At 39.3% G+C, this 26587-nt stretch overlaps 1 protein-coding gene across 1 annotated transcript in view; it reads right to left on the reverse strand.

Annotated features, from left to right (window-relative positions):
* The window catches only part of si:ch211-186j3.6 (neural-cadherin), a 306902-nt gene that overhangs the window by 214822 nt on the left and 65493 nt on the right, over positions 1 to 26587 (reverse strand). Inside the window, exons 2-5 of the mRNA XM_067494964.1 lie at positions 17009 to 17206; positions 12856 to 13081; positions 10982 to 11186; positions 6081 to 6192 (exon numbers count right to left, since the gene is read on the reverse strand). Coding sequence (XP_067351065.1) covers positions 6081 to 6192; positions 10982 to 11186; positions 12856 to 13081; positions 17009 to 17206 — 741 coding nt within the window. The remainder of the gene's footprint in view (positions 1 to 6080; positions 6193 to 10981; positions 11187 to 12855; positions 13082 to 17008; positions 17207 to 26587) is intronic.

Here is a 26587-nt window from a genome sequence, read left to right on the forward strand (position 1 = left end):
GTTTGAATCAGAGGACAACCTTGGTTTACTTCCTTGCCTCACAGAGTGGCTAAATCTAAGCAAACCAAAACGCATTACAAGTTACAGACCAATATTCTGGTCCACTCACAAGTAAAATGATCACCATTACACAAGGAAGCGAACGCAGGAAAATATCCAGAATGCTTAGTGCAGCTCATGAAAGCATATTGAAAATACAAAACCATTTAACACTTTGTTAAGGGATGCTGCTAAAATAATCTGCTAACCTGTGCAGGATTAAGGTTGAATCAGAGTTTACAGGGACGTGGCCAATACTCCATGCATGTTTTTTTGTTTTTTTTCCTTTTTTTCCTTTTGGCTTATCCCGTAACGTCAGGTTCGCCAAAGCGGCTCATTGTCCGCATGTTGATTTGACATTGTCCACAGCAGATCATGGTCTTATTTCAGTTCCTCCAGGATTCCACGCATAATTTGTTCTGTGGTGGTGAAATACCTGATTATGTGACACATTTTTCAAAAAAAACCCAAAAACTTTTATACGTGCTACCATGTTTATATGATTTATATTTGCAAGCTGGCACAGAATTCACGGTGGATTGGTGTTATTGTTGCCATGTCAGATCTCAAGGGGTTGGTTATTGCTATGTTCAGATTACAGCAGCAAGGGGGCAAAGGCACCAGACTTAAACTGATCTGGGTTAAACAAGGTATGTTTTGGACCCACTTTAACCAGACTTTAATAGGTTTATGAATCCAAAAACAGAAATACAAAAATTAATAAACAATAAATCTACTTATTTAGTGAGCGAGAACTTGTGTGTGTGTGTGTGTCTTTAAGCAAAGAGAAACAACATGAGTGCAGGCTTTTTATTCATCTCTCATGCTATGTGGCCAAGGTAAAATGAAAAGAAAGTGATGCTCCCACTGGCTTAAATGTTCAATTCTATAACACTGGGGAAAGAGTGTTATTTGCCCAGCATGCATTGAAAGAACCATCATTTTGCAACATTTCTGTTTTCTGCATCACACACTGGGATTCTGTGGAGCCAGGACTTGCTCTGCCATAAATTGATTGCCTTGCTGAAACTTAAAAGACCACCAGGGATTTAAATAAGCATATTTTCCGCTAACAAGAACATTTCACCATCAAACGCACTGTTCTCCAATTCACCTTACATTGCATTTGACTCATGTGCCCATAGAAAAGCAAACACACACACAAACAAACACATGTCCTATACCCTTAACATCACTCTTTGCTTCAAATAACAAATTTACGTTTTTTTTGCCATAATGCGCTGTGGAACCTTTAACAACGTCAAAATAAATTAACAGGTTTAACAAGAACATTAAATATTTCATCAGTACAGTATTAGTCGGACCTATTCGATTGACTGTATGGAGTATTGTGGTTTTAACATTTGTAGAATGTGGCCTTCAGTCTAGCAATATTCTGAACAGCCAGCAACTGAAATAAATTTCATTAAAAATTTCGAGGATCAGATTTTCCTTCCTTTTGTTTAGTCCATATGACTTCTTGCTTTCAACTCTTAGTATATTTGTAAGAAGCCTGAACATGAAAAGCACCACTAACTGAACTCATCGGAACTTCTATGCTTCTATTGGCACTTTTTGGTACAAACTATCACATGATGGTGGCTCGTCTGCTAAGCTAACTCACATTACATAATTTTCTAAGTGTCTACCTACACATTTGTGCAAGAAATGATTACCCACAGTATTTTCCAAGCCCCTGTTATTTTTAATAAACCAAATGAAAATTCTACAGATCATATTATTCAGTGGCTTTTCATCTCCTGGTATTGAAGTTGGAATTTTCCCCAAAGACATGAGGAAAATGGCACGTTTCTGTTAAATGTACTTATACTGTCAAAACTGTAGGAAACATGTTTCATCTTTTTACTGCCATATGCAATGTTTACAGCTGCACAAATAGCTTTTCCATTTGTGTTTCATGTTACCTTTTTTTTTTTTTTTTTTTTTTTTTTTTTGGGCAGCGACAATAATGCACACAACTACAATAATCAGATGCAGCAATGTGATGTTTGTCAGCATTGCAACCTGGACAGAGTGAATGTAGCTGTTTTTCCTGCTAACAATGACAGTTTTCTGAATTGCAGGTGAAATGCAACTGTTTTGCTGCTATAATGTTAACACAACCTCACATCTACTGACAATGGGTCAAATATCAACTACACTGCTCTACACTACAGTCTGTCCACTTACTAATCTCAAGCAAACTGTATGAGTCAATATTTAATTTAGTACAGCTTTGTACTCGCCAGTATAAACCCCTGTAATCTTGAATCAGCAGCGTAGTGCTGGCATTGCTACATGGACGACACAGTACATTTCTGGCTGCATCTCCATGTCTTTCTGGCATAAAATGACTTCATACTGGAACTGCAGGAGCCACAGATCTCTATAGAAAACAGGATCATCGGCCTGCTTGGTATTTTTATTCAAACTTGGCAAAGTATGAATTTGTCCACTCTTACAATGGAACTGAATATGGCATTACTACAATAGGATTTTGCAAAATAATGCTGTATCTGTTTGTCCCTGCTCACTTGTTGTTTGATCAAGTCAGGGGGAAATACATGTTTTTATTGATGGTAATATGCTCTTTGGCATTTTGGAGTTCAGAAACCTAATGTAAAGAAGAATTTGGGGTGAGCCCCTCTCCACCTAACTCATTTTAAAACCTAAGTGCCTATTTACAAATTAGACTCTGGGACGCATACATTAAATAGTTTAAAATATCACGAACAGTATGGACAACCCTCTCCCCGTTCAAATGGGCAAACTTGTAAAAGTCATGAGTGGAAACACAAACAGAGACACATCAGCAGCACAGCCGGTGGGAACTTCTCGCCTCTTCTAGTGCACCTGTTGATGGCAGCAAGCTGAGCCTGCTGCGCCTCCTACAACATACACATCCCTCCCTCATGAACTCTTTTACATGCAAGCATTTACTGGCATTTTGGGCAAAACAAACAAAAAAAAATCTCCTTTATCCCCCAGATATGATGTTAGAATTAAGCAGAAGCACTGTGGCATCTAAGAACAGTCTAAAAGTTAGGAAAGGTTTTTGTAGTTACATTTTCAATTATTTAATCACATGAAATTAATTTATGTTGCTTATGTTTATAAGCAGCTTTCTGCAGAGCAGACATCACTAAGTACTTCACAATGCAGACAGGACAATGAGAAGCCAGAAAAAACGACATGAAATGCATAAAAAGGGAAACTAAAGACATTACCTAGAGAAAAATATCAAATTAGATACTAATAGGTCACCAAAAAAAAAAGTCTTATTTTTTGGACAGGGTAGAAAATCAGAACCTCCAACGGTTTGGACTTTTTTTACAATGTGGAGGCCTAAAATGCCTGATTTTGCAAAAAAACTGTGGTGCACTTTGCAATGCTTTTTTTTTTTTTTTTTTTTTTTTTTAACAATGTTTTAAATTGCAAGGCTGCACAGAATTAACAGGGAATTGATTTATTTATTTGTTGTGATTGCCACAGTGCAAATTCTGGAGGAAATGGAAAATAGACGGGTGAACTAGTTTCTGTTTATGGTAAACAACTTAAATGCACTATTCTTACAATGGCAGTACACATCATCTTTGTTTAAATTTTGCACTTGGGAATGACATTTTAATAGCCCCGGCTGTCAGCAATGTGAGGAGAGAATAGTAGGCTACTAAGCAACTCTCTGCTCTAATTGATGAGTGAAAAAAAAAGCTAAAGTCAAGTTTGCTCAAGCCCTCAAGACAATTGAAATGTCAGTATGACCCCCCCCCACTGCCATCCCCACCCCTAAACACACACCTGTGAATTTATGTAAAAAAAAAACAAAAAAACAAAATCTAGCTGATTTTTACAAGTAAAGTCATGTTTTCTAATATAATGTGCCACTGTGTTTTGTTTCTCATTATCAAATTGTGTCTTTGACTAATGGTGATAATGATGAGCTCATCTTCGTCACTGTTAACACATATCAGCAAGAACACAACACAAGTGTAAAAATAAAGACCAAAGTTTGTAATATGAATCCAAACCCAAGGTTTTTCGCATGCCAACAAAGCTAATGAGCACTTAGAATGAGGTGTCAAATCTGCAGTCATTAATAATTTACCTACTGCATGCAGTGTTATATATTCCCACATTTTGTTCTAGTCAATACGTATTTGTCGCTCTGGTAGTGTTTCTATTATTAGCCTACACAAAGGGACCAGTGGAATAAATGTTATTTGGGGCTGTAAACTGAGTGATCCTGAGCGGCTTATAAGGTGGAAATATTGTTTTATTAGTCACACAACTTGGACAAATATTTACATATTCTTAACATACTGTAGGTTCTATTTTAAATGGAGAATTACCAGAATAGTCTCTATGCAGAGTGTGTAGAGGGAAAGAGCAGTGTGAAACACTTTGCTGTCACTTTTGTTGGCAGTCTGTCAGAAGCTGAAAAAAGACTGGGCTTCTCAGTGTTAAGTCACAATGCGACAGATTAAATTTTGATAAGTCGTACCCCCAACGGTTGCCATTACCATTTCCCCACGTTAAATGAAACTTAAGCAATCAGCATGTGGAAATTGGGTAGTTACAGGAAAGGCGAGGCTAGAGCAGCTGCACTGATGGAACTGTCGCCTGCGCTACGAAGTACCTACTCAGTTTCCTGACCAGTCAAAACACATGAATATAATTTAAAAAAAAAAACCCTCTTTGTTCTCAAAGTAAATACAGGAGGGATTCTGAAACATTTACATATCACATAAACCACAAAGCCACATGTTAGCCCACTGAGGTGGGCCTAGTTCCATTTAGCTTGTATGTGCTCTTTTTAATGAAATATTTGCATTACATTATGACTAACTGCAATGCAACTGAGCTGCCAATAGGATTATGTGGATAAATCTTTTTTTAAAGAATGAACTACTACATCTGTTAAGGTAGTGCCGGTTACAATGAGATGGTTGGGGTGGATAGTGGAGATATAAAGTGCAGGACTGTCTCACCACAGCCCATTTTTTCACTCCTGAGTCCCATGTGTGGTTAAGTTTAGGCAACAAAAGTGGTCTGGTTAAGTGTCATGTAAACCAGAAAACTGATTTATGAAACTGGCAAATGGGATTATAGAAAGTCGATTTCCCACAGAAGATTTTGGGCGAAAAAAACACAGATTTCTATGCCATGTATACACGTGACCAGGTTTCTAATCGGCTTTCTCCGACCGCGCATGTGCGTCACAGAAGGCTGCAGACATGAACACGCTGCAGAGTGAATGAGGGAAGAGATCATTAAAGGGGTGATGCCTCATCTTTAAAACAAAGTCTGCCAGAAAAAAGGTCCAACAGAAAATAATTTACACTACGAGCTTCATAGACGTGTCAGTAAGTCACTGTCCCCCCGCAGATTTATTTATTTATCTTTTGGATTCGGTTTGGACTGTGGATCAGCTCGGTCCCCCCAAAAAATGCTGTCACTCTGCAGCAGCATGAACACAGCCAAAAACAAATAAAAGTAAGAAAGCAGGTCAAATGTATGCATGAGGCTTTCAAAATAAGTCAGAGCTGGAAGACAAGTCAGATCACTTGTCCATAGATTTGGTTACTCAAGTACATGTAAACAGTGAGTGTGTTAACAGAAAACGTGCTCTAGGTGCCATTAGATTCCTCAACATTTGCATTTCTAGATTAGTTGCATAGAAACACAATGTTTAGATATGTTTAATTTTGGAAAAACACAATTTTCAACATTGCATGGCAGTTTATTTACAACAATTAAAGTTAAAGTAGTAAAATAACGCATGCTGCTTCCTCCAATACTTGTTTGTTACAATTTGAGATCACAAAAGCTTAGAACAACAAAGTGCTTCTCAGATTTCCACTGCAAGTGATGTATGTAAAGGAGAAAAAGATTTTTAATTAGGTTTCTTTGCAAGATAATGTCTTCATGTTGTCTGAAAATAAAACGGTGCCCTTGATGTTCTCCTTGACAAACCACCTGATGCTGGGGTCATGAATGGAACACAAATTTTAACTTTGGCGGTTTTTGGACAAGCGTCTCACCTTGCAGCAGAGAGGTTGCTGTTGTCACAGTCTCTTGGACGCCATCCTTGCTGTAGATGGACTGGAGGAACTCCGGAACGCAGTCGTTTTCATCGACAATAACAACTCGTACCTGAGAGAGAATTGAGGGAGGGAGAGCGGGCAATTAAAAGTGGATTTAAAGCTATTAAAGTCCTGCTGTTTGTAGTAATTACATCCAATGTAATAAGGAAAAACACAGTATGATTATTCCACCTGTTTAATACAAAAATGCATTCAGCTGGTTCAGGGACTCTTCTTACACAAGTCTTGAAATCTGAAGAAAAAAAATACTAAAACTTGGTTCATCTCATTATTCTGCAGTGTTGAAAAAAGTCAACTGTGTGTAAAAGAATAAATATAGAGTTTGTGTATTTCTGATCACTGTACACGCGTTAAGATTATCTAGGCAACTACAAGTGGAAATGAGAATAAAAGTCACACTGTGTTGGTGTTGGTGTAAAGTTCTTTAAATATGGGATTACGACTTGAGGTCTGCATTCATTTTCATCAGTAGGTAACCCAAACCTTCGGAAAAAGGGACCCACACCCCAGCCCTCTGCAAAGACATGCTCTGACCCTGATCCCCTCTGGCTTATTTACTCCTGCTCAGTAAGCTGCAAGTCTGCACTGTGGTCCCGTCAGTGGGTCAGTGGAGAGTTTCATTAGCCCTGAGCTAAAAAAAAGATAGTGGATCCGTGCACAAAGATGAATTTATGTGTGTGTGTGTGTGTGTGTGTAAGAAAGAGAGAGAGAGTGTGTGCATTTGTTTATTTCTTTGTGGACAAATCAATACGATTATTATAAAGACATTCTCTTATGTCCACACAAATTGAAAGAGGGTTTTGAGGGTTAAGACTTGGTTTTAGGGTTTGGGTTTGATTTAGGTTCCGATAAGGGTTAGCGTTGATGCTGATATGCCTGTGTCTGTGTGTGTGTGTTTGTGAGTGCATGGGCATGAGACACTGTTGTGCTGTTCAGTCCATTGGGGACATGAAGGCAAACACAGCATCTTCTACCAGATGTTCACTGCCTGCTTACGGCATTCGGGAGGAATAAACACAGACATGGACTTGTAGGCGAGACTATCTGACCCCCAGACTCTTTTTTTTTTCTCAAAGCAGCAAACACGCAAATACCACAGACTGTGCTCTGATGCAGACATGCGCACAAGTACACATATGCACAGAGTGAGTGTGATGTGTAAATAGCACTGGTATTAAGTCGTGGCAGGTAAAATGAAATTTTGTAATACCAGTTAATCCTTCAGTAAAGATCAGCTTTAAGCTGCGGACAAAAAATAAAATAAAATCTGACCATGTCAACTCCCTTTGGTGTGTGTGTGTGTGTGTGTGTGTGTGTGTGTGTGTGTGTGTGTGTGTGTGTGTTTGTGAGCCTATGTGCCAGTATGACAGGAAATGGTGAAGGTCCTGCAAGATAAATGAATGTACACTATGTGTGTTGTACAAGAGTGAGGAAAAGGAAGATTGAATGAAAAGAGAGGGGAAGTCAGCTGTAATAAAACAAGATGAGCTTAAACACACACACACACACACACACACACACACACACACACACACACACGGCAGCTGTAGGCAGGGCTCAGGCTGGTTAAGTAACTAATGGTGCCGATGAGCTATCACTCCTGGAGGGAGAAACTTGGAAAGTACCTGCAAATTAAAGTCATGCTCAGTGATTCCAGTCCACACAAATACCTCCACTGTGTGCTATTTTGGCAGACACAGATTTCTGAAAGGCAGAAAAGTATCAAAAGCAAAAAAAGGACACAAATTTTTACTTCGGAAAATATACTAATACTGGCATATGAGTGACCACTTTCACTTTCACCGTAAATAAATTCCTTAGGCAAAATAATAATTGGTGCAGGATGCATATAAACAGAACTAATTGTCTTAATAAAAAATGGATAAAGTTAGATTTTTGTTGAGGTCTTACGGTGTCACAGTGTGTATTGTTTGGATCCTGGATCTTTCACATTTTAATTATAGAGAATCAAATCACACCCTGTTCTGAACAAGTCAATCTTTTCAATCAACAAGCGTCTTCGGTATAAGCTACAGCTTATAAATTTCAGCTTTGACAGATCTTTGCTCCTTTTTCTGTGTTTCCAAAACAGACCACAAAAGGTAGAGCAAACCAATCCTGAAAGAAATTTCACCTAGAGGGTCATATTTACATTTTTATAACTTACAGTTGCCGGCAGCTAATTTGGCAGGCAGAGGTGAAGGCACGAAAAAGAGTCAAGGCAGAGCAGACAAGTTCTTTAATTCTTCTTTAATTAAAAAAAAAAGGAAAAACAAAGCTCAGAGAAGAGTTGAAAAGAGAAGTGTTCCTTGTTGTAAACAGCTATTTCATAGCTGCACTGTATATTAATATGACTGTAACCCTGACATCTTTAGGTGTTAAGTGTTAGTGCGTTAAGTGTTCTTTTCATATGGATGTAAGAATTCATCAGTTCATCTTAATGATTCCTTAAAGCCAGTCAACAACAACAAAAAAATCTAATAAAATAAAATCACGACTATTTAAGCTTACACTGACTTAAAAAGTAACACATTATGCAGATTTTTTTTCCTTTTGTCTTCAGCTGTCTAAAAAAATACAAGCTCCTAGATCTATGTTTGCACTTTATTGCAGCTCTTTTTTTTTTTTTTTTTGAATAACATCTCTTTTAGCCATATTTTAAACTCATGTGAAAGCACTGATGGAAAATCCTGATGGACTTACTGTGGCGTCACATCCAACCCCCTGTACATGGACTGACTGTTCCGTAGAAAATCAGGTTTTTTAAAATATTGAGGAAATCAATTTTACTTGAAACATGCAGCTTTCTTTTATTAAACTTGAATTCATCAAAGGCACTGTGCTGGAACATCACTCTGTTAATTTGTTCTGTCGAACTTTATTTCTAGTAAAGAGAAAAAAAGAAACTAAAATGTCAAACCCATTACAAAACTGAGATTTGTTTGCGTGGACTGGCTTTACAATCGACCACTGACCTGTAGGAAATGGAGGTTCAGTGTTCTTGTCAAGGATGCGTCAACGTGTAGTTGGAATCAAAGCACCAACCTTGCGATTGTTTCGTTCGAAATTTAGTAACATTTCAAACTGTATCTATTATCAATGTAAATGTGTTTTGATTATTATTTCATATATTTTAGTTTTTTCTTATGTTTTTTCTGTTTCTATTTTTGCTTGCTCCACAGAGGCTTAGTGGGAGAAACTGTGTTAACGACGTCTCCACTGCTTGGTCCAGATTGAGAGTATTGACTAGAGTAACTGAGAGTCATTGACTTCCCCTCACTGAGTTGCCAAAAACCTGATGACCTCATACAGATTACAAACTTCATAGAGCTGTCAGCGCCATATGTGGATCTTTATTTTGACATTTGCCTTATGTTTGTAATGAAATGTCCTGATTATTTTAAGTGCATTAACCAAAAAAAAATATATATATATAATGTGACACAACTAAAATAAGTTTTCCATAGATGTATGATGTCTGCAAGAATCCAAAATACTTTATTAATCCCCCGATGGGAAACTGTACTTTTTTTTCCCGTTTTGGTAAAACATTGGGGGTAAATAGTATAAATATTTAAGTAGTTTAGTGGAGAGTGGGTCTTGCCTTACCGTACTCTATATCAATAAACCACTTAAGCTTTGGTTGTAGCCATTCGGGCCTCCATTAACCTCTCAATTGTTCCGATGTGCTGTAATGACTGACACTGTAGTTTTGTTCAGGAGTCAACAAAAAGCAAGTGCAGAGGGCATTAAAGGTAACTCAAAGCTTAGGGCAACAAGATTAGCCTGCACAACATCATTTTTTCCACTGTAGATGCAGAGCACTCTAGCCAGTAAATCCGTTTATTGATTAATACTACTTAAAGCATTTCCTGATTTTGAAAAAGACTTAAAACTGCATTTGTAATTGTAAAAACCATTTTTTTCTCTGCGCCAAAAGTGCTTTTTGAGATAATTTCAGTAATCTGTAATGCAAAGCAACAAAGCATCCACAGCGTTGTTTGGATCCAGTGTTGTTAAGCTGCACAGACAGAGAGGCGGCTGTGGGGGCAGTGGGTTGCAGAAGGTGCTGGCTTCTCAGCACTCATGGGAATGCACTTATGAAAGTTTGAAAAGCTAACCGAGGCTCCAGAGAGCAGTCATGGGGTGGTGGAGGCTGACTACGAAGGGCAGGAGAGTGGGCAGACAAGGGCACATACCAATTTCCAACCAATTGTATTTTCTTTCATTCTTTACCATCCATTTCTCTCTTCTCACTGTTGAATCCAGCAGTTCTCCTGTCATTCCTCCACTTTACTCTTTCTTTTTTTTTTTTTTTTCTTTGCATTCCATATTTGCTCGTGGTGCTCTGCAGTCCACAGAGGCCCAGAGCAGAGCAGCTGAGCACAGATCAGTTCAGCAGGACATGTTTTAGCCTGAGGCCAGAGTAATGATGGAAAGCAGACCAGATGCATCGATGCCTGCAGTGGTCAGCCGCCGTTCTCTCTCACTTTCCTGATAACATGAGGAAGTCATCAGTAATCCCACAGCAGTCATTTCAGCAAGACAAGTCTATTTGGCTGTGTCTGAAGATATTGTTCATACTTTTAGACTAAAATGGAAACGTACAGTTGTCTTTTACTGTAGGTGAAGGTTCAGGTACTCTCAACAACCCAAAGAGCACAAAAAAAGACTCAACAACTTTTTTTCAGATTTCTCCATTTGAGGAAGGGTCAGGTGTGTGTAAATATATGCTGCATGTAACAATGTGTACGACAGCAAAGCAAGACCAATTATTTGTTTAATGTCACTTGAAATGTACACGTCCAACACACACACACACACACACACACACAAACCTCTGCTGCACTGCTCATGCTGTCCACACCCTCACTGGCTCGCACCAACAGCAAGTAGCGATGCTGGTCGCTTTCGTAATCAATAGGGCGAGTCAGACTGATCTCACCAGTCTCTGCTGTGATGGCAAACAGACTGCTTGGATTGATGAGGAGGCTGTAGCTGATTGGTCTCTTCTGGAAGGACATAGCAGGTGTGACCAGGAAGCTGTGGAAACATGCAAAGAAAGCACACTATTGACTAAATGTGGATTAGATGTCTTCAGAACATTCTTGTAAGTTGACGCTGATTTTAAACCTACAGTTCCTCTGGTCAGGTCTGGATCAGTTGATCAGTTGTCTACTTGATTTAGTTTCTTTTTGAACACAAAAATCCAAATGAAACAAAACTCATCACTGGAAGTCATGAGTGAATGGTTTTGTGCGAAAAGTAAGACACAGAAAGAAAATCCTGTTCTATACTGGTTGGGACCGGTCCGAGACCACATTGGTTAAAGAATCCTGCCTTGTTTCAGTCAGCACCTGAGTGCGCTGATTATGTTGAGACCTGTGCAAATGAACAGCACCAAGAGGGAAAAGGAACCAGGAAAATGTTTTTTTCAACCAGACAAAACCTTGTAGTGGTGTAATATAGACAGATTATCAGAACTTAAAGCATAAATTAGAGAGTACATTTTATTCATGGGCTGTATTTAAATAATACAGCCCATGAATAAAATGAATATAATTTTTTATACAAAAAGTGTGTATTTGTCTTATATTTTTATGCAACAGCTGCTCTGATCAAGGGAAAAAAATGGTTTACATGAATCTCCTGTCTCTTTAAGCTTTGAACCTATTGGCTGGATTTGCAATCAGTTCTTTTAAATACTGCTTTTAATATTTTGAGAATAACCACATAAACGAGTTGTTCTTGGAAGAGTACTTCCCAAAGCTGGGCAAAAAATAGGTAATTTATACAAGTCAGTGACTCATAGATGTTACATATGTGAATAAATGCTGTTGTTGTTGTTAAAGTCACTGTCAACCATTTTGAATATCTTTTGTCAGATTTCTTAATGTTAGTCGAAAAGGCCCAAAAGTGATTTATTATGGCCAGATGTGAACAGTGCACATTGATGCATGTAAAAAGTGAAGAGAACAGTAAACTCCGATTCCACCAGAGTAACACTGATGGGGTAGTGTGGCTGGGGGAAACTACCATAAAATGCTGAGCTGTGTTGGTGCTTGTTGCTTATTAGGCCCCAACCGATTCACAATTTCCCTGATGAAATCAGCGTAAACAAAGAGTGGAGGATCCTCTTTACTGGTTTGCCAAATGTGTCAGTCAAAGTAAACAAGCTGGAGGGGGATAATAGGACAAATTCAAGGACATTAGTCATAACTGTGGTGTGTGTTTGTGTGTGGGTGACATGCATATTATAACACATATCACACTAATACACAGTGATCTCATAGGGATACTGTAGAGACTGTTCCATTCATCACTGCATCCCTAAATCATCTTTTACAATAAAGCACCGCGTGTGTCTGACTAACCTAATGCTAGAAGGCAATGCTTTTACTCTTGTGCTGCATATAATACATGCTTGAGGCAAAATGTGTCCCACAAATCTATTTAGCAAAAACAAAAAACACAAAATGTATTAGCCCATTATGTGAGCACATACAATATCTCTTATGAATGAATCTTTTCAAGCATCTGACTGGAAATGAATGATGCGATGAACTGTGGTAAAAGGAGAATGTCTGAGATTCTGTGTGTGTTCACTCTATCATTTGGATGTACAGTGGGGTCATTTGAAGATAATTTTAGAGATCGATTCCGGCTTTTTTTACACGTCTGTTTGTGTAAGCGCGTATGTGTGTAAACTCACGGTTGTCCTTCAGGAGTGTTTTCAGGTATGGCGATGGTGAAGGATGCATTTATGAACTGTGGTGGCCTGGCTCCAGCCACAACTGAGATGACAGCAGGGGCACTGCGGCTGCCCAGCCGGTCAGCGGCCACCACTGTCAACAGGTACTCCTTGTCCTGCTGCAGGGGAAGGGTGGTAGTCCGCACCTGTCCGCTCTTTCTGTCCACTTCAAATCGACCATCACCGCCTGCAAATAAAGCCAATAGTTTTGCTGACTCGAGTTTGATTACAGATCTCTGACGGTCTATAAAAAGCACATTTTCTGAATGGGCCTGAGTGCATGACAGGCATCCAGCTGTCCAATCTTGCCACTTATCCAGAGTCAGGTGGCAAGTAGCAGCAGGCTCAGCAAGGTGATTCAGACAGCGCACTCCTCAGCCACGTTCTACAGTTCCTCCCGGGGCATTCCAAGGAAATCCAAGACTAGATGGCACATATATACATAATCTCCAGTGTGTTCTGGGTCTGCCCTGGGTTCTCCAATGGTAGGGGCCTTTATAAGGTGCTCAAACTACTTCCCTTTTGCTGGTTTTAATGTGATGTCAGTGCCCTATCTCTGAACCCAACCACGCTACTATGAAAGCTTATTTTGGTGCTTGTTTTTGGGATTGTATTCTTTCAGTCGCTACCCAAACCTCGTGACCATAGGTGAGGTTAGAAACCTAGACTAACTGGTAAAATGAGAACTTTGCGTTCTGGTTTCTTTACCAAAGTATCTATGTAAAACATCTACATTACTGCCAATGCCAAGCAAATTCATGTGTCAAACTCTTACACCCTCACTCAAAAACAAGACGTTGAGATGCTTAAACTCTTTATGTGGGGCAACAATTAATTCTCAAGATACCAATACACTGTTTTTAGGCAGGAAGCATGGCCTCAGACTTGGAGTTGCAAACTCTCTCTTACATGCATTTACTGGAAAATCAGGCCAGGTTATTAATATATCAAAGACAATATACTGGATCTAAATAGAAATAATTTGCAAATTAAATATTACCTTAAGAAATATGAAGGAAACGTGGCTGTACATTGAATCAGATGAAATATCTGGCATTAAAAACACGAGAGTAAAGAAATGTCATTTTTAGTCTACTACTTGCTTTTGCGCTCGTCTGGAGCTTTTTCTTCTGAAATTCAACCTGTGATTTCATGTTTCCAGGGCTTGTTATACATCCTGCTAGTCTTTCCTTTATAAGTGAAAGCCTTCCCAACATAAAAGCTTCTCAGTTACAGCTCAAAATCAACCAGTACCAAGGACTAGAGGACTACAATAGAAATACAATACATTGCAACACAATACAGTCCCCTGCACTGCATTTCTATGTTAAAAATACAATGCAGGGGACTGTGTAACTCCTACTGCATGTAGTGGCTGTCAAAAGCATCATAAAGCTTGCCTGAGTGTTGTGTCAATAAAGTGATAAATGGGACTGGACATTCGGTTTTAGTTGTTGAGATGCAAAAAGCAGGGATACAGGGTCTGGGATACTAAAATATATGGAACATAACAGGTTATAATAAGACATTATTCCAACTTGCGTTGCATTTACAAAAGTTCTTTTCCACTGGGGGCACAAGGTAGGATGAAGCCTTCAATGGATGAAGTATCAGTTCTAACCAATAAAAAAAAAAAAAGTCATTCCAGATACAGTATATTGCATATACTGTCAATTTAGTCACTTTTACCCCTATGGGGAACGTTTTGAGACAGGCTGTTTATAGGCATTGGTTGAACAGATTTCAAAACAAGCAGAAGAAATCATTACATGGCAGACAATAAGGAAATCAATTTTTTCTGTTGTGGAGAAATAAATTACATTGCACTGGAAAATAACTGTGGACCCATAAACTGCTGAGTCAGCCGAGGCTCAAATTTCATAGAGCCACAGAAATGCACTTACATTAACTGGGAGTCATTAAGGAAAAGTGTTGACCATAGGCCCTTTCAGACGTGGCACTGGAATTCAGACATTTTCCAGACTCTCTTGGGTGGGTGTATGACTGAATGCACCCAAGTCTGTTGGCCCTGACATTACCCGGACTTTACCCAGCCAGCTCTGGTCTGGATTATCTGAAATGAATAGAGGAGGTAATACTCTGGAAGTATTCACCATGAGTGAGTGCGCGCGATTTGATGACGTCCATTTCCGGCGACTGCCACGAAACCCTGGCAAATACAAACACCCAAAGGGGAAGAACTAATTCATTCATACGAACACATCAGCAATGTTGTGCTGGAAGGACAAGGAAATTTGTGAATTTCTGTCAATAAGGGCAGACATGGAAATCGTTGAATATACGGAACCGTAAAGGATTCTGATTACAAAGCAAAACACTGTAACTTCCGCAGGTTTGTTTTTGCGTCATGTTCTGCCCCCTGCTCGAAGTGCCCAAGCACCAACCCTTCCCTAATTTACACAGAGTATTTCTTTCACATTTTATTTCGCATGTTAGAATGTGACTGTGGTGCAGGAAGGTAGAGCGGTCATCCACCAATCCCGCAGTTGTTGGGTCGATCCCCGGCTCCTCTGGTCACATGTCAAAGTTTCCTTGAGCAAGACACTGAACCCACACTTAGTTGCTCCCAGTGAGTTTTGGTCAGCTCCATAGCAGCTCCCCCATCGGTGTATGAGTGGGTGAATAAGAAGCAATCTAAAGCTCTTATATGTGGTAATATGTGGTTTCTTAAACATGAGTGGTTACTGTGGTTTACCCAACTCCCAACCTAGGGCACATTCTCCACCTGGTAATATCAAAAAATGTTATATCACTACTGAAGTAAAAGCAGAATTCCTGGCACAGGTTTTAAGAAATTTATCACAAAACACCTCATCTTTCCTCACTTAACAGACTGACTTCAGCTTTAGATTGTGAACATCATTAAGAAAAAGAATAATACTGCACAACAACCTCAATACAATCAAATCTGTGTAGAATTGTGAATCCAAGCTACATGTGCACAAAGACATTTCTTGGTGAAAAGTAATTCATAACAATATGGGGGGCCTGGTGGCTCAATAAAATCCAAGCTTCATGTGCACATTGTGGTTGACTAAATCAGGACCAATCGAGATAAAAGTACCTACCACTGGACTAATAATTACTACTGGACCTATGGCTTCAGTTACAGTGATACAGTGACAGTGAGTTGTTCATCAAATTCTTGAAATAGATAGAGGGAGCACGTTGGACTGTCTTGAACCATTTTTCATCTCATCTTTATGGCAGACAGCTCTTTGTTGTAATTGGTGAAAACATATCCATAACTTGTGTATGTTACCTCTAGGTGGTGTCATCAGGAGACGTGGCATCGCATTCCACAGCTACACTGATGACTCTCAGCTTTATGTAGCTGTGCCTCCTGATGCCTGAACGTCACAGAGACTCTTCCAGCTCAAACAAAACTTTCTTATGAACTTAGTTACTTACTTATTCTCTAACTTAATTAGGGAATAAGCCGAAATAAAAAAAAAAAAAAAAGCACTGAGTGTAGGGTTGTCGTTAGTGTACATGTTGATTTGGAACACTTCTTATGCCAGATGCCCTTTCTGACGCAACCCTCAACATGTGGTCAGGGAAGAGGGGGACACGAACCTCCTACCCTATGGACGGCGAGTGGCACTCGGCCCAACTAAGTCGCCCCAACTGAGAGAAAGAAGCTGGCCAACAAAAAGTGTTTTAATTGTTTTTAAAGTCCAAAACAAAAGCTTAAGTTGAGGCAGATTTTAGCTTTATGCTTTAAACTGATGAAACACCAGAGGATCTCAGAAAGTGTGGATAGATCTTTCACTTTCTTTTATTCTAATATAATGTTTTCATGTTTTATTTATCAGTCCTCATTTTAATGGCCCTTGTTTAGTATTATACCTTGTTATCAACCTATCTCATACGTTCTTTCTGTATTAATTACTATCACATCAATTGTTTTATTGTCCTTTCATGCTTTTTCAACAACTTATTAATCATCTGTAAAACACACTGAATTGCATTAACCTGTTTGAAACGTGCTTTATAAAAAAGGTTGATTTGATTAAAGTCCTGCTAGAAAAGCTGCTTGCACAATTCTTGGCACAAACCCAAACCTTAAGGGAAGGAATAAGAAATAACCTACCATCAGACAGGAAGTACTCCACTTCACCATTGTTCCCTTCATCACCGTCCTGAGCGTGGAGCTTGTAGACCAGAGAACCTGCAGTGGCATCAGGAGAAACCACAGCAAAGTAGGGAGCAGGAACCATGTTCCATTCTGGGACATTGTCATTTACATCTGTCACAGTCAACTCCACCCTGATCAAGTACCACTCTGGACCTGCGAGAGGAGAAAAAAAGAGAAGAGAGCAGTTTAGAGATGGTTAATCATAGCGACTGGCTGAACTTATAGTTACCATGTTTGACAGGGTTTCTTAACAATAATTAAAAGCAAATAGAAACAAATATTTGGGATGTAGTAAGATTAAAGTGCAATACACCCAGTGATCAAGCTCTACATCTACACCATGGATCTATGGTGCATATGTACCTCATATTAAGGAGTCAGAATTCTGGATTTTGTATAAAAGGAAAAGGCAGTTTAGGTTAAGTTAGAGTAGCACCTGTTCCCAACAACCTTTCCAGGAGAGCAAACCATGTGATATTCATCCAGCAATAACCTACTGTTTCAGGTTCCAGCCAGCTGCTCTTCTCTGAGAAAATCAGTAGCATTCCAACAGCCAGGACAGAAGCAGAGCTTCCAGCTTTAAAATAAATAAGAAATGCAAGCATGCTACTTCCAACCATAAAAAGCTGCTGTATGTTTAACTATTTGTTGGGGGGAATGCTGACAGGTGTAAAAGAGCATTTCCATGTTGACATCAAGGCTCCTGTACCAACTTGATCCAACAAAGAAATGAAATATATAACTTAGTATAGAAATATTTTTCTCAACTGAGAGAAATATTGGCAGTAACTAGAACTATTAGATTTCATATGTCCTTTACATTAGCTAGATGCTCACACAAGCATCTTTATTGTGTAAAGAATAATTGGTGAAAGCCCTGCACTGCTCTGGATTGGCTGCATATTACACAAAGGAAAAGGACTGGAACACTTTCCAGAATGATAAGTAATAAAAACAAATCCAATAGTAAACTGCAACCATGATGTGTGCATTGTGTTCTGATGCTTGCTTTTAAATGAATGAAGTGCTACATTAGGTAACGCTAATAGTTGCAAGGAGGTTGTTGTGGTTGATGGTAAGCACATGAATTGCATGACTGTCTCACTAAAGAGACCTGATTTTAACTCCAGAATCAGGTTTGGGGTTCGGTTTAGGCAAAAAGGGCACTTCCATTAAGGTTAGAGAGAGATTTTTGTTTGTTTGAAAGTAAGAAAAATTGGTATGTCTGAAGTCCATGTTCATTTTTCCCTTATTAAACCTGAACATAATTATGGTGGGTAAAAAAGCATTGTGATCGCAGGCGAATTGTATGAAAACATGAGTGTTAAGTGAGAGGGTTATTAAAATGAACATCCCAGCTATTAAAAACATGTAGGTAAACTATAACAGTCTTTTACACAATTCTGGTTTGTACAGCAGATGAGGTTCAGCAAAGCAGGTGGTTAAACATATCCAAAGTAGGAGTTTCCCCCCCCTTTTTTTTTTTTGCAACAACTACTTTCTTTTCCCCCAAAATAAAGATCAAAAACTAAATCACCCGGTATTTTTCATCTCAGCTGTCTTTATTCAGTTACGTTGGCTTTAATTCATTCGCCGTCTCCTCTGTTGCTCTGCTGAATGTGCCAAGTAGTCTACACACAATGTGAATGTGATCCGGGGGAAACTGAGAGGAGGCTATCTCTGCATCTCAGCTACTAATTATAATCAGTGCTGTGCGTTCTGCACCTGTAGTAAACAGCAATCATATTGACACTAGTAAAACACACCGAGGTCCTACACAGACCTCATCAGAACACTAACACACACCCACACACACGCACGCACAAACACACACATGCTGGAAGATGCTGGTTACAGCAGGGAAGCAGGGGAGTAATTTCATGGTTGGAGCCATGAGGATTGTTCTAAGTTGTGTGGGGTTTAGTGCTTTTTAGGGAAAAACAAGTCTGATTCTTATTTGGAATGGTTATATATATTGCTGTAATTGGCTACATTTATTAAACAGCCAGTCAAAATGATGAATTTTCTTCATGTTTACATTTTTACATACTCCGTGTGTAATAGCAAGAGCAAGTAGTGAGATGAAAGAATGTCTTTGTGTGTATGAATAGATAGAAAATGACAGGTGGATGAAAAAAGGATATCAAGAGAAAAAAAAATAAAAAATTCCAAGTGAGCGGGTGCAAGCAAGTAATATAAAGCACAGCAAGAAAAGCAGTGAAAAAAATAAAAAATAAGAGTTGAGTGTCGCATGAACAGGATTAAGAGTGAAACGCAGAGGCTGAGCAATGACCCTGCGGTTGTTATAGAAACAGCAGAACAACGAAAAGTGGAAGATGGAAGAATTAGGAAGAGCAAGGAGGAAAAAAGAAAACAAGGAGCAGGCAATTGCATAAATCAATGGCATTAGATAAGAGAGGGAGCGAGGAAACCTTATACAGGAAAAAAAGACATAAGCGAACATCAAAAGAAGACGGAAGAGCGGAATTAACCAGCCACGTCTTGCAAAAAATATTGCACTACACTTGACTCTGGCGTTGGACAATGTTCTTGTTGATGATCTTTCTCTCACACACACACACACACACACACACACACACACACACACACACACACCATCTCTGTCTCTCCTTATCTCCGTCTCTCTCTCCCTGTGGTCATAACAGATTCGGAATTAATTGGCAAAAGGACAATGCAGCTTTGGGGAAGAAGGGACGACATTACCCAGATAATAAATCACTGGGCTAATATACGGAGCCAGAATGCATCTTATGGACAGACACTGACACATACACACACACACACACACATGCACACTCCTCTCTCACTAATAACGATCATCAGTGGATTAGTGGCTAATGAAGGACCATAGGGAGATGCAGTTTGCTATTGCCATCCCTCACATTAATGCATCTCAGTGGATCTAATGATATGTTGGAATCCTTAGAAACAGAGGGACCTACAATTACTAATGGTCCTGCAGAAGGCTTTTCCACGGCCACCGACCCCATTTGCTCTAATAGGCTGCAAAGTCCACACATTGTTACATGTTCATTTTCCTACAGCACTTTCTTACTATTGTGCTCTCAGACCACATATGATTTGTTTGGGGTCTTGAAACCTTGCACAATAAACCAAAATGAATAATGTTGATGCAAACATCACAATTTTTTTTATATATTTAACATATGTTTAACTTTCATTGCAGCCGAGAACAGATGGAGACAATAATTGAAGCGATGACTGAGTAATTATTGCAGTTTTAATATAGCAAATATACATAATGTCTCACACAGTTCAGTGATTCAATCCTATAATTTTTTGTCCAATTTTGAAGTTGCACTCCTCTAGCTCCAAATGAGCTCAGGAAAGACCCCTTGAAACAATCAGCTTGTTGGACAAAACTATTTCTAGACTTTTAACAATATCTGCATAATAAGTTTTGGACCATTCAGATTTAATATAATTCCAAACTACCAATACGTGAGTGGATCTCCTGTTTCTTTAAGGCTATGCTATTCTGATTAACCAGTGTGCAGAAGGTTGCCGGTGGGCCGGGCAGAGTGATTAACCAGGGCTGTAATACATAGAGCAGGTGGATGGGACTTTGTCCTTTATAGTTGTGGTAACACAAAGTGGTTGTGCGTTAATGGACTGCCGATGTTCGTAGGTTCGTAGGCAAAGGATTCTGTTTTTGTGTGACTTCCTCTTTAGTATTTCCAGCTAACATTAGGACAACTGGCGTTGTTTATTATGGACAGCCATTATCGGTAAAATTAGAATTATAAATTATTGTTGAAATTCTCTAAATTTCTAGAATGACGGGCCTTGTTCAAAAGCTTTGCGAAGTGAATACTGTGTCTCTGCACTGCTGCCAGGTCTGTTCTTTGAATTTGACTTCACGGTTATCCACCAAACCGCTCCACAAGACCTTTAGGGCGTAATTCTACTTAAGTAGTCTATTGTAGCTTTAGGTTTTCAGGGATTGTGGGAGGAGCAAATGTAGCAGTGCACATACTACTAGAGGAAATCTCTTAATCTGTTAATCCTCTTCAGGCAAAAAGGAAAATGATTCTTGTCCTGAAGGGGCTGCTTGAGTCAAGTGTCAGTGTGGTTTATAGAATCGGGGATCTTATGATAGTGATACATTCACCCACTCAGGACCACTGGCAGCTAAAAAGGGCTATTATTCATCATAAACCCGGTCTCCTCCTTAATGATTTGTTGAGTGCTTCAAGCTAAATGTTTGACTTCTCATAATGGAGAGAGAGTTGCTGTCATGAGCTCAGGTTTAGTTAAGTGGAAATAAGGGCGATTAGTACCACAGGAGGAGTTATGGTGGAAAAGAAACGCTGATGCCGTTGTATTTTGATCAATGACTGTCCAACTCTAGTAGCTTAGACAATGAATCAAAGAACTAGAGATCAAACCAGCTCTATTTAGATCACTGCATTTTTGATCTACACCATCCAGTTCACCTTCTTCACCAGTCCTAATTGAATTCTTCTTCTATTCTTAATTACAAAGACAACAATAACTGCTGAAAATGACATAGGAATAATTATGGAGTAGTACCTCCATTCCCAGTAGTTTTATACGTAAAATGACCTTTGTTGAAAGAAAAGACCTGAGGGTTCTTCTTGTTGACTTCAGACTCTGTAAATTGTAAGAAAATCATTCTGCTGCTACTTGAATGGGTTTTACTCTTTGTCTTTTTTTTTTGGTTTGTTTTGATTGTACTTTTTATTCACGACTTGTAAAAGAAACTTTAAGGTTCTTATTTGAGTTCTGAAAATCATTTTAGGACACTACCATAGCTAAAATCTTTTGAAATCTAGAAAGTGAAGCCAACAAAGACACAAACAGGAAAAACTCCTACTTAAGGAAAGGATTACACTTTATTGCTAGATGATGAGTGCAATCATCTCTGGGCAATGTCTCTTTCACTCACCTCTCAACCACAATGTATATTTAGCATAAGGTTTTTGTTTTTTTCTTCATTGATCTCTCTGAAAAACGAAGGTGCTTATGAAATGCAGCCACAGTGGCTCAAGTTTCCAAAATTCATTTCGACAAGCTTAAAGACCTGCAGTGTGGGCTATAATATAACCTCTAAAGCTGTGACAACAAGCTTTCCAACTTACAATATACCTAAAGACACTCTCTGACATTTATATGAGGAAGACCTGTTTCAGGTGTGAACTCTGCTATTAAAAACTTAAGGGAGCTCTGATGCTAGGTTCAGCTACATTTTTATACCCTTTAGCCAGTGGGAAGGATAAGCTCACAGAGCTTACAACCTGATTTTATATATGTATATATATATATATATATATGTATATATGTTGGCCCACATCACATGCACTACACTTCCTCTCTTTAAGCAGGGAAACATTGTTATATGAATAGTGTGAATATAAGTCAAGACAGACACACTGCAACACGTTGTAATGCTTCATGAGGCTGATAAAGTTGTACAAGCCTAACAAAGAACAAGTCCTGGATGAGCAGGAAGTTTTTGCAAAATATTCTATCTGTAATTCAGGCTGTAATTCTATTTGAGCTGAAATACTGTAACTCCTAATGTGAGTATGACCGATGGAGACTCTGCTCCTCTCTCTCTCTCTTATATCCGTGGCTTCTGAGCCGTGTGTTTCCACATTACGTTTATTGGCCCAACAAACCTGCTGGGTGTTTTGTATGTTGCTTCTTTTTGTTCTTCTTTTCTTTTCCCTCTCCAAATCTAACAAAGCACCCACCCTGAACCCTCTTCTGTCGTAGGTCTCTACAGCGTGTTCTCATTCCCGAGGCGTTAAAAAACCATCACTTTGCCAAGACCTTCTGCATTACATGCTGATGATGAAGGTGCCCATTGGTGTCGGTGTCTCCGAGCTTTCAGTGTAGTTAATTAGAAACCCCTGCTCCTCAATATTTGACACAAAAATCGATGACATCAAATAAGAAGAGAAAATGTCTCATAGGGGAAAAGGACAGTGGTGTTGGATGCTCCAGCAAAGACACAGGACTTTTTCCACGGGAGACCGGGATTCAACTTTAGTGCGGGATGTTGCTTGCTTTATTGATGATTGTTTCACAACGTGAAACAACATACAGTATATTAAGCAAGCATGTGTTCTCACTTTTTGTAGCATTTTGTTTTTATTTAATTCATCTTCTAACTTAACTGCACCATGAAGTTTTTGTGCTTAACCCAAACTGAAGTTGTTTAACGCTACCCTGAAGTTTTTTCCCCAACACAAAGTCGTTTTTTTTTCAGTAAATAAAATTGTTCCTGTCGCGTCAAAAAGGTGACGCTCCTGGAGCCTCCAATACCGATGGCAAAGTGCACCTGCAGCACCAATACTGCGTCAATTAGTCATTATAAGTGGACATTATTTAAACATGGAAGGTCCAAGACTGCATCATTTTCCCCATCTTGAAGCACCCACTTCCTCCAACACCATGGTGCCATAGACATTCTCCAAAAGTTCCTCAGTGTAAGTAGTGAACAACCAGTTGTTTTCTTGCTTTACCTAAAATGTAGTTCGTGCTGCCGCACACCGATTCCTAGATCTCCCTTAGCTCTCACTTAAAACTTAGGTCTTATCCTTGTTTAAACTTTAAACTGATCCGGATCACATTTGCTGAAGCTCCGTTGCATGAAACTGACACCAACTCGCTGCAAATTACATATTAGCATGTTATGAACCTAGTACAAATGTCACCATACAGTACAGTCACCATAAGGTGCCACATGAGGAAACATTTGGATATACACATTCTCATCCGCCAACGTCAGAAAATGACACTTACAAATGTGTCAAATTGTGCCGCTTTTTTTTTTACGTTGTTTGTTATATCATATTGATGCCGGAGAAACAACTTTAACTTCGCGCAAAACTGCGTCAGCATCACGAAAACAACTTCGTGATTACGTTACATGGGTTAGGGTTTGACACAAAAACTTTAGGCTAAGGTTAAGTGACAAGACAAATTACATAAAAAAGAAATGCTACACACAGTGACAACATAGCACACGTGGTTAATGAGATAAAAACAAAACAGTACGTGTTTCACGTTGTGTTACCCTGTTCTCCTGTTGGAAAGTCCTGTGTCTTGTTGCACTGTCCACCCCCAGGACCACCTCCCTTTGAGGACTTTTTACTTTATATAGTATGTCACAGATGCAAACGAGTGTCTCAAATGTGAACCTGTACTGTAAAACCAAGGGACTGGAAAGAGCAGTGTCCCTACGTATTACATGCTGATGCTAAAAATTACTTTGTATTAATTTTTATTTAAATATTTACAGTATGTAATATCACACAGTGCTCTGTGTGGCTTGGTTTGAAGTCACTGCTATAGATACATTGAGTCCCAAAAGTCCATATTGTAGCTTTTAAGCAGCGAAGGGAGAGTGCCAGCCAGATGGGCTTTTCCTCACAGTCTCAGGCAACATTACAGGAAGCAAATATAGAAAGAACAAAACAACAACAAAATGCTGCTTTGAGTTTCTTGAACAATTGCTGTTGGAGCCCAAATATGTGGCCAAAAAAAAATCTTGCTTTGTGTGAATATAAATACACCGAGAAACTAGGGTGCTTATGTACCCAGCACAGGATCCCAATAGGAAGCTGCACAATTCCCAGCTGATGAAGCAAACACGGACCCATCCTCCTCCTCCGCTCTTCTTCAGTGACCTCAATCAGAACCTTTCTAACTCTCTGCTACCTCATTTCCTCAACATCTTCCTCTTGGTCCACATTAAACTGACAGTACTTAGGGCTTATAATGTGGAACTCTTTACTCCACTCTCATCTGTCTCTTCCTCCTCGTCTCTCTCATTTAGTGTTAGCATGCAGCGCTAACTATTCCAGTCCTTTAGTCTAAGAAGAAATGAGCCGCACGATACCTGACAACACCTGCACAGTCAGTGTGTGTGTGTCTATGCTGAGTACTCAATACATTTAAAAAAGGGGACGAATGGAATGAGTCAAAAATAAGAGGCAGACCAAAAAAAAAAAGCAATTAAAAAATAAAAATGACAGAGTGAAAGGGACTAAGTGATAGAGAGAGAAAGAGAGCGAGCGAGAGAGAATAGCAAAGACGGCCAGTTAATTAAATGTCCTCTGTGAGGATTACAAAGGGCTATTTGGCCCTCACTGGTAACTGTTCCATCCATAATCTGTTTAAATGGGAGGCTGCTGCTGTCTGGCTGACTTTTTCACATTTTTACATGGAAATGCCAATTGAATCAAGGAACGAGAGAGACAGAGACGGAGAGAGAGAGAGAGAGAGAGAGAGAGAGAGAGAGAGAGAGAGAGAGAGAGAATCAAGCTTTAGTTCTTATACTAATTGCGAATGATACAAATGGTTAGCCAATAGTTTCACTGCTTATTCTTCCAGCGCCGCTACTCATAATTGAAAATCTTCACACTGCCAATATTGTGCCTCCCTAACACACACACACACACACACACACACACACACACACACACACACACACACACACACACACACACACACACCGGCTCTGTGTTGGCTCTAAAAGGCATTCAGCCTTTTAGAGCCAACACAATCACAGACATGCAACAGCTAATTTAAAAGGTGATGTTATTTGCTAAGCCTGGGCAATATCACATTGAAATATTTTATAAGGTTTTAGCTGCACTAATCAATGTTTACGGGGTATATTAGATAGATGAGCTATGCATTATGAAACATGCCACAACAATAGAACAATACCTGACTCTCTAGTTCCCCTCAGCCAACTAGTTCTTAAAGGTTTCATTCATATGCAACAAAACTTGAAGAGTAATTTAGTTAGAGAGTCTGACACACCAAGCCATCAATGAGTCCTACACTGTCGGCCATGGTTAAACCTGGTTTATCAGCCAGGGCGGAATATTGAATGGATGGTGCTCCCGCCATTGGGAGAGAGAGACCACTCTCGATTAACTTATCAGCTGCAGAGGAAGTGTTTGTGGAACATAAACATATTGGGTGAACGTTTACCTTATAAATTCCTTTATAAACATGTTTGTGATTTGCTATTTTTTCAGCACCAGCTGTTTTTTCATTGGCTGTAAGTTGGAGATTTAAAAAGTCTGTTTTCATCTCATCCACTTGCTCCACTTAGAAAGTATTAGTCTTGATACCTCCGGTGACACACGCTGCACAATAAGAACACAATGTGTCCCTTATTTAACAATCTACTAATTACTGAATCCTTTAAACGGCTAAGAATAATCTAGTTCAGGTCAACATGCGTTTGGGTTCAGTTCAGCTGAGGTATTCTCTGGGATCTTCATTTGTACTTAGTCCTATTAAGAGGTGCTAGGATTCAGTAGGGATTAGAACCTTCTGTCTCTCCTGTCTGTCTCCTGACTATTCACAGCAGAGCAAAGATTGCTATGAAAGCCAATGCTTCATTGTTTAGCAGTGTTCAGTGGAAGAGAAGCTAATGCATTGGTGTAAAACACTGTACCAGTACTAACAGTGGAACCATCCAGTGGTGCACAGTGTTCTGAATGC

The sequence above is a fragment of the Channa argus genome, chromosome 2 (genome assembly GCF_033026475.1).
Source record: "Channa argus isolate prfri chromosome 2, Channa argus male v1.0, whole genome shotgun sequence".
Taxonomy (NCBI): Eukaryota; Metazoa; Chordata; class Actinopteri; order Anabantiformes; family Channidae; genus Channa; species Channa argus.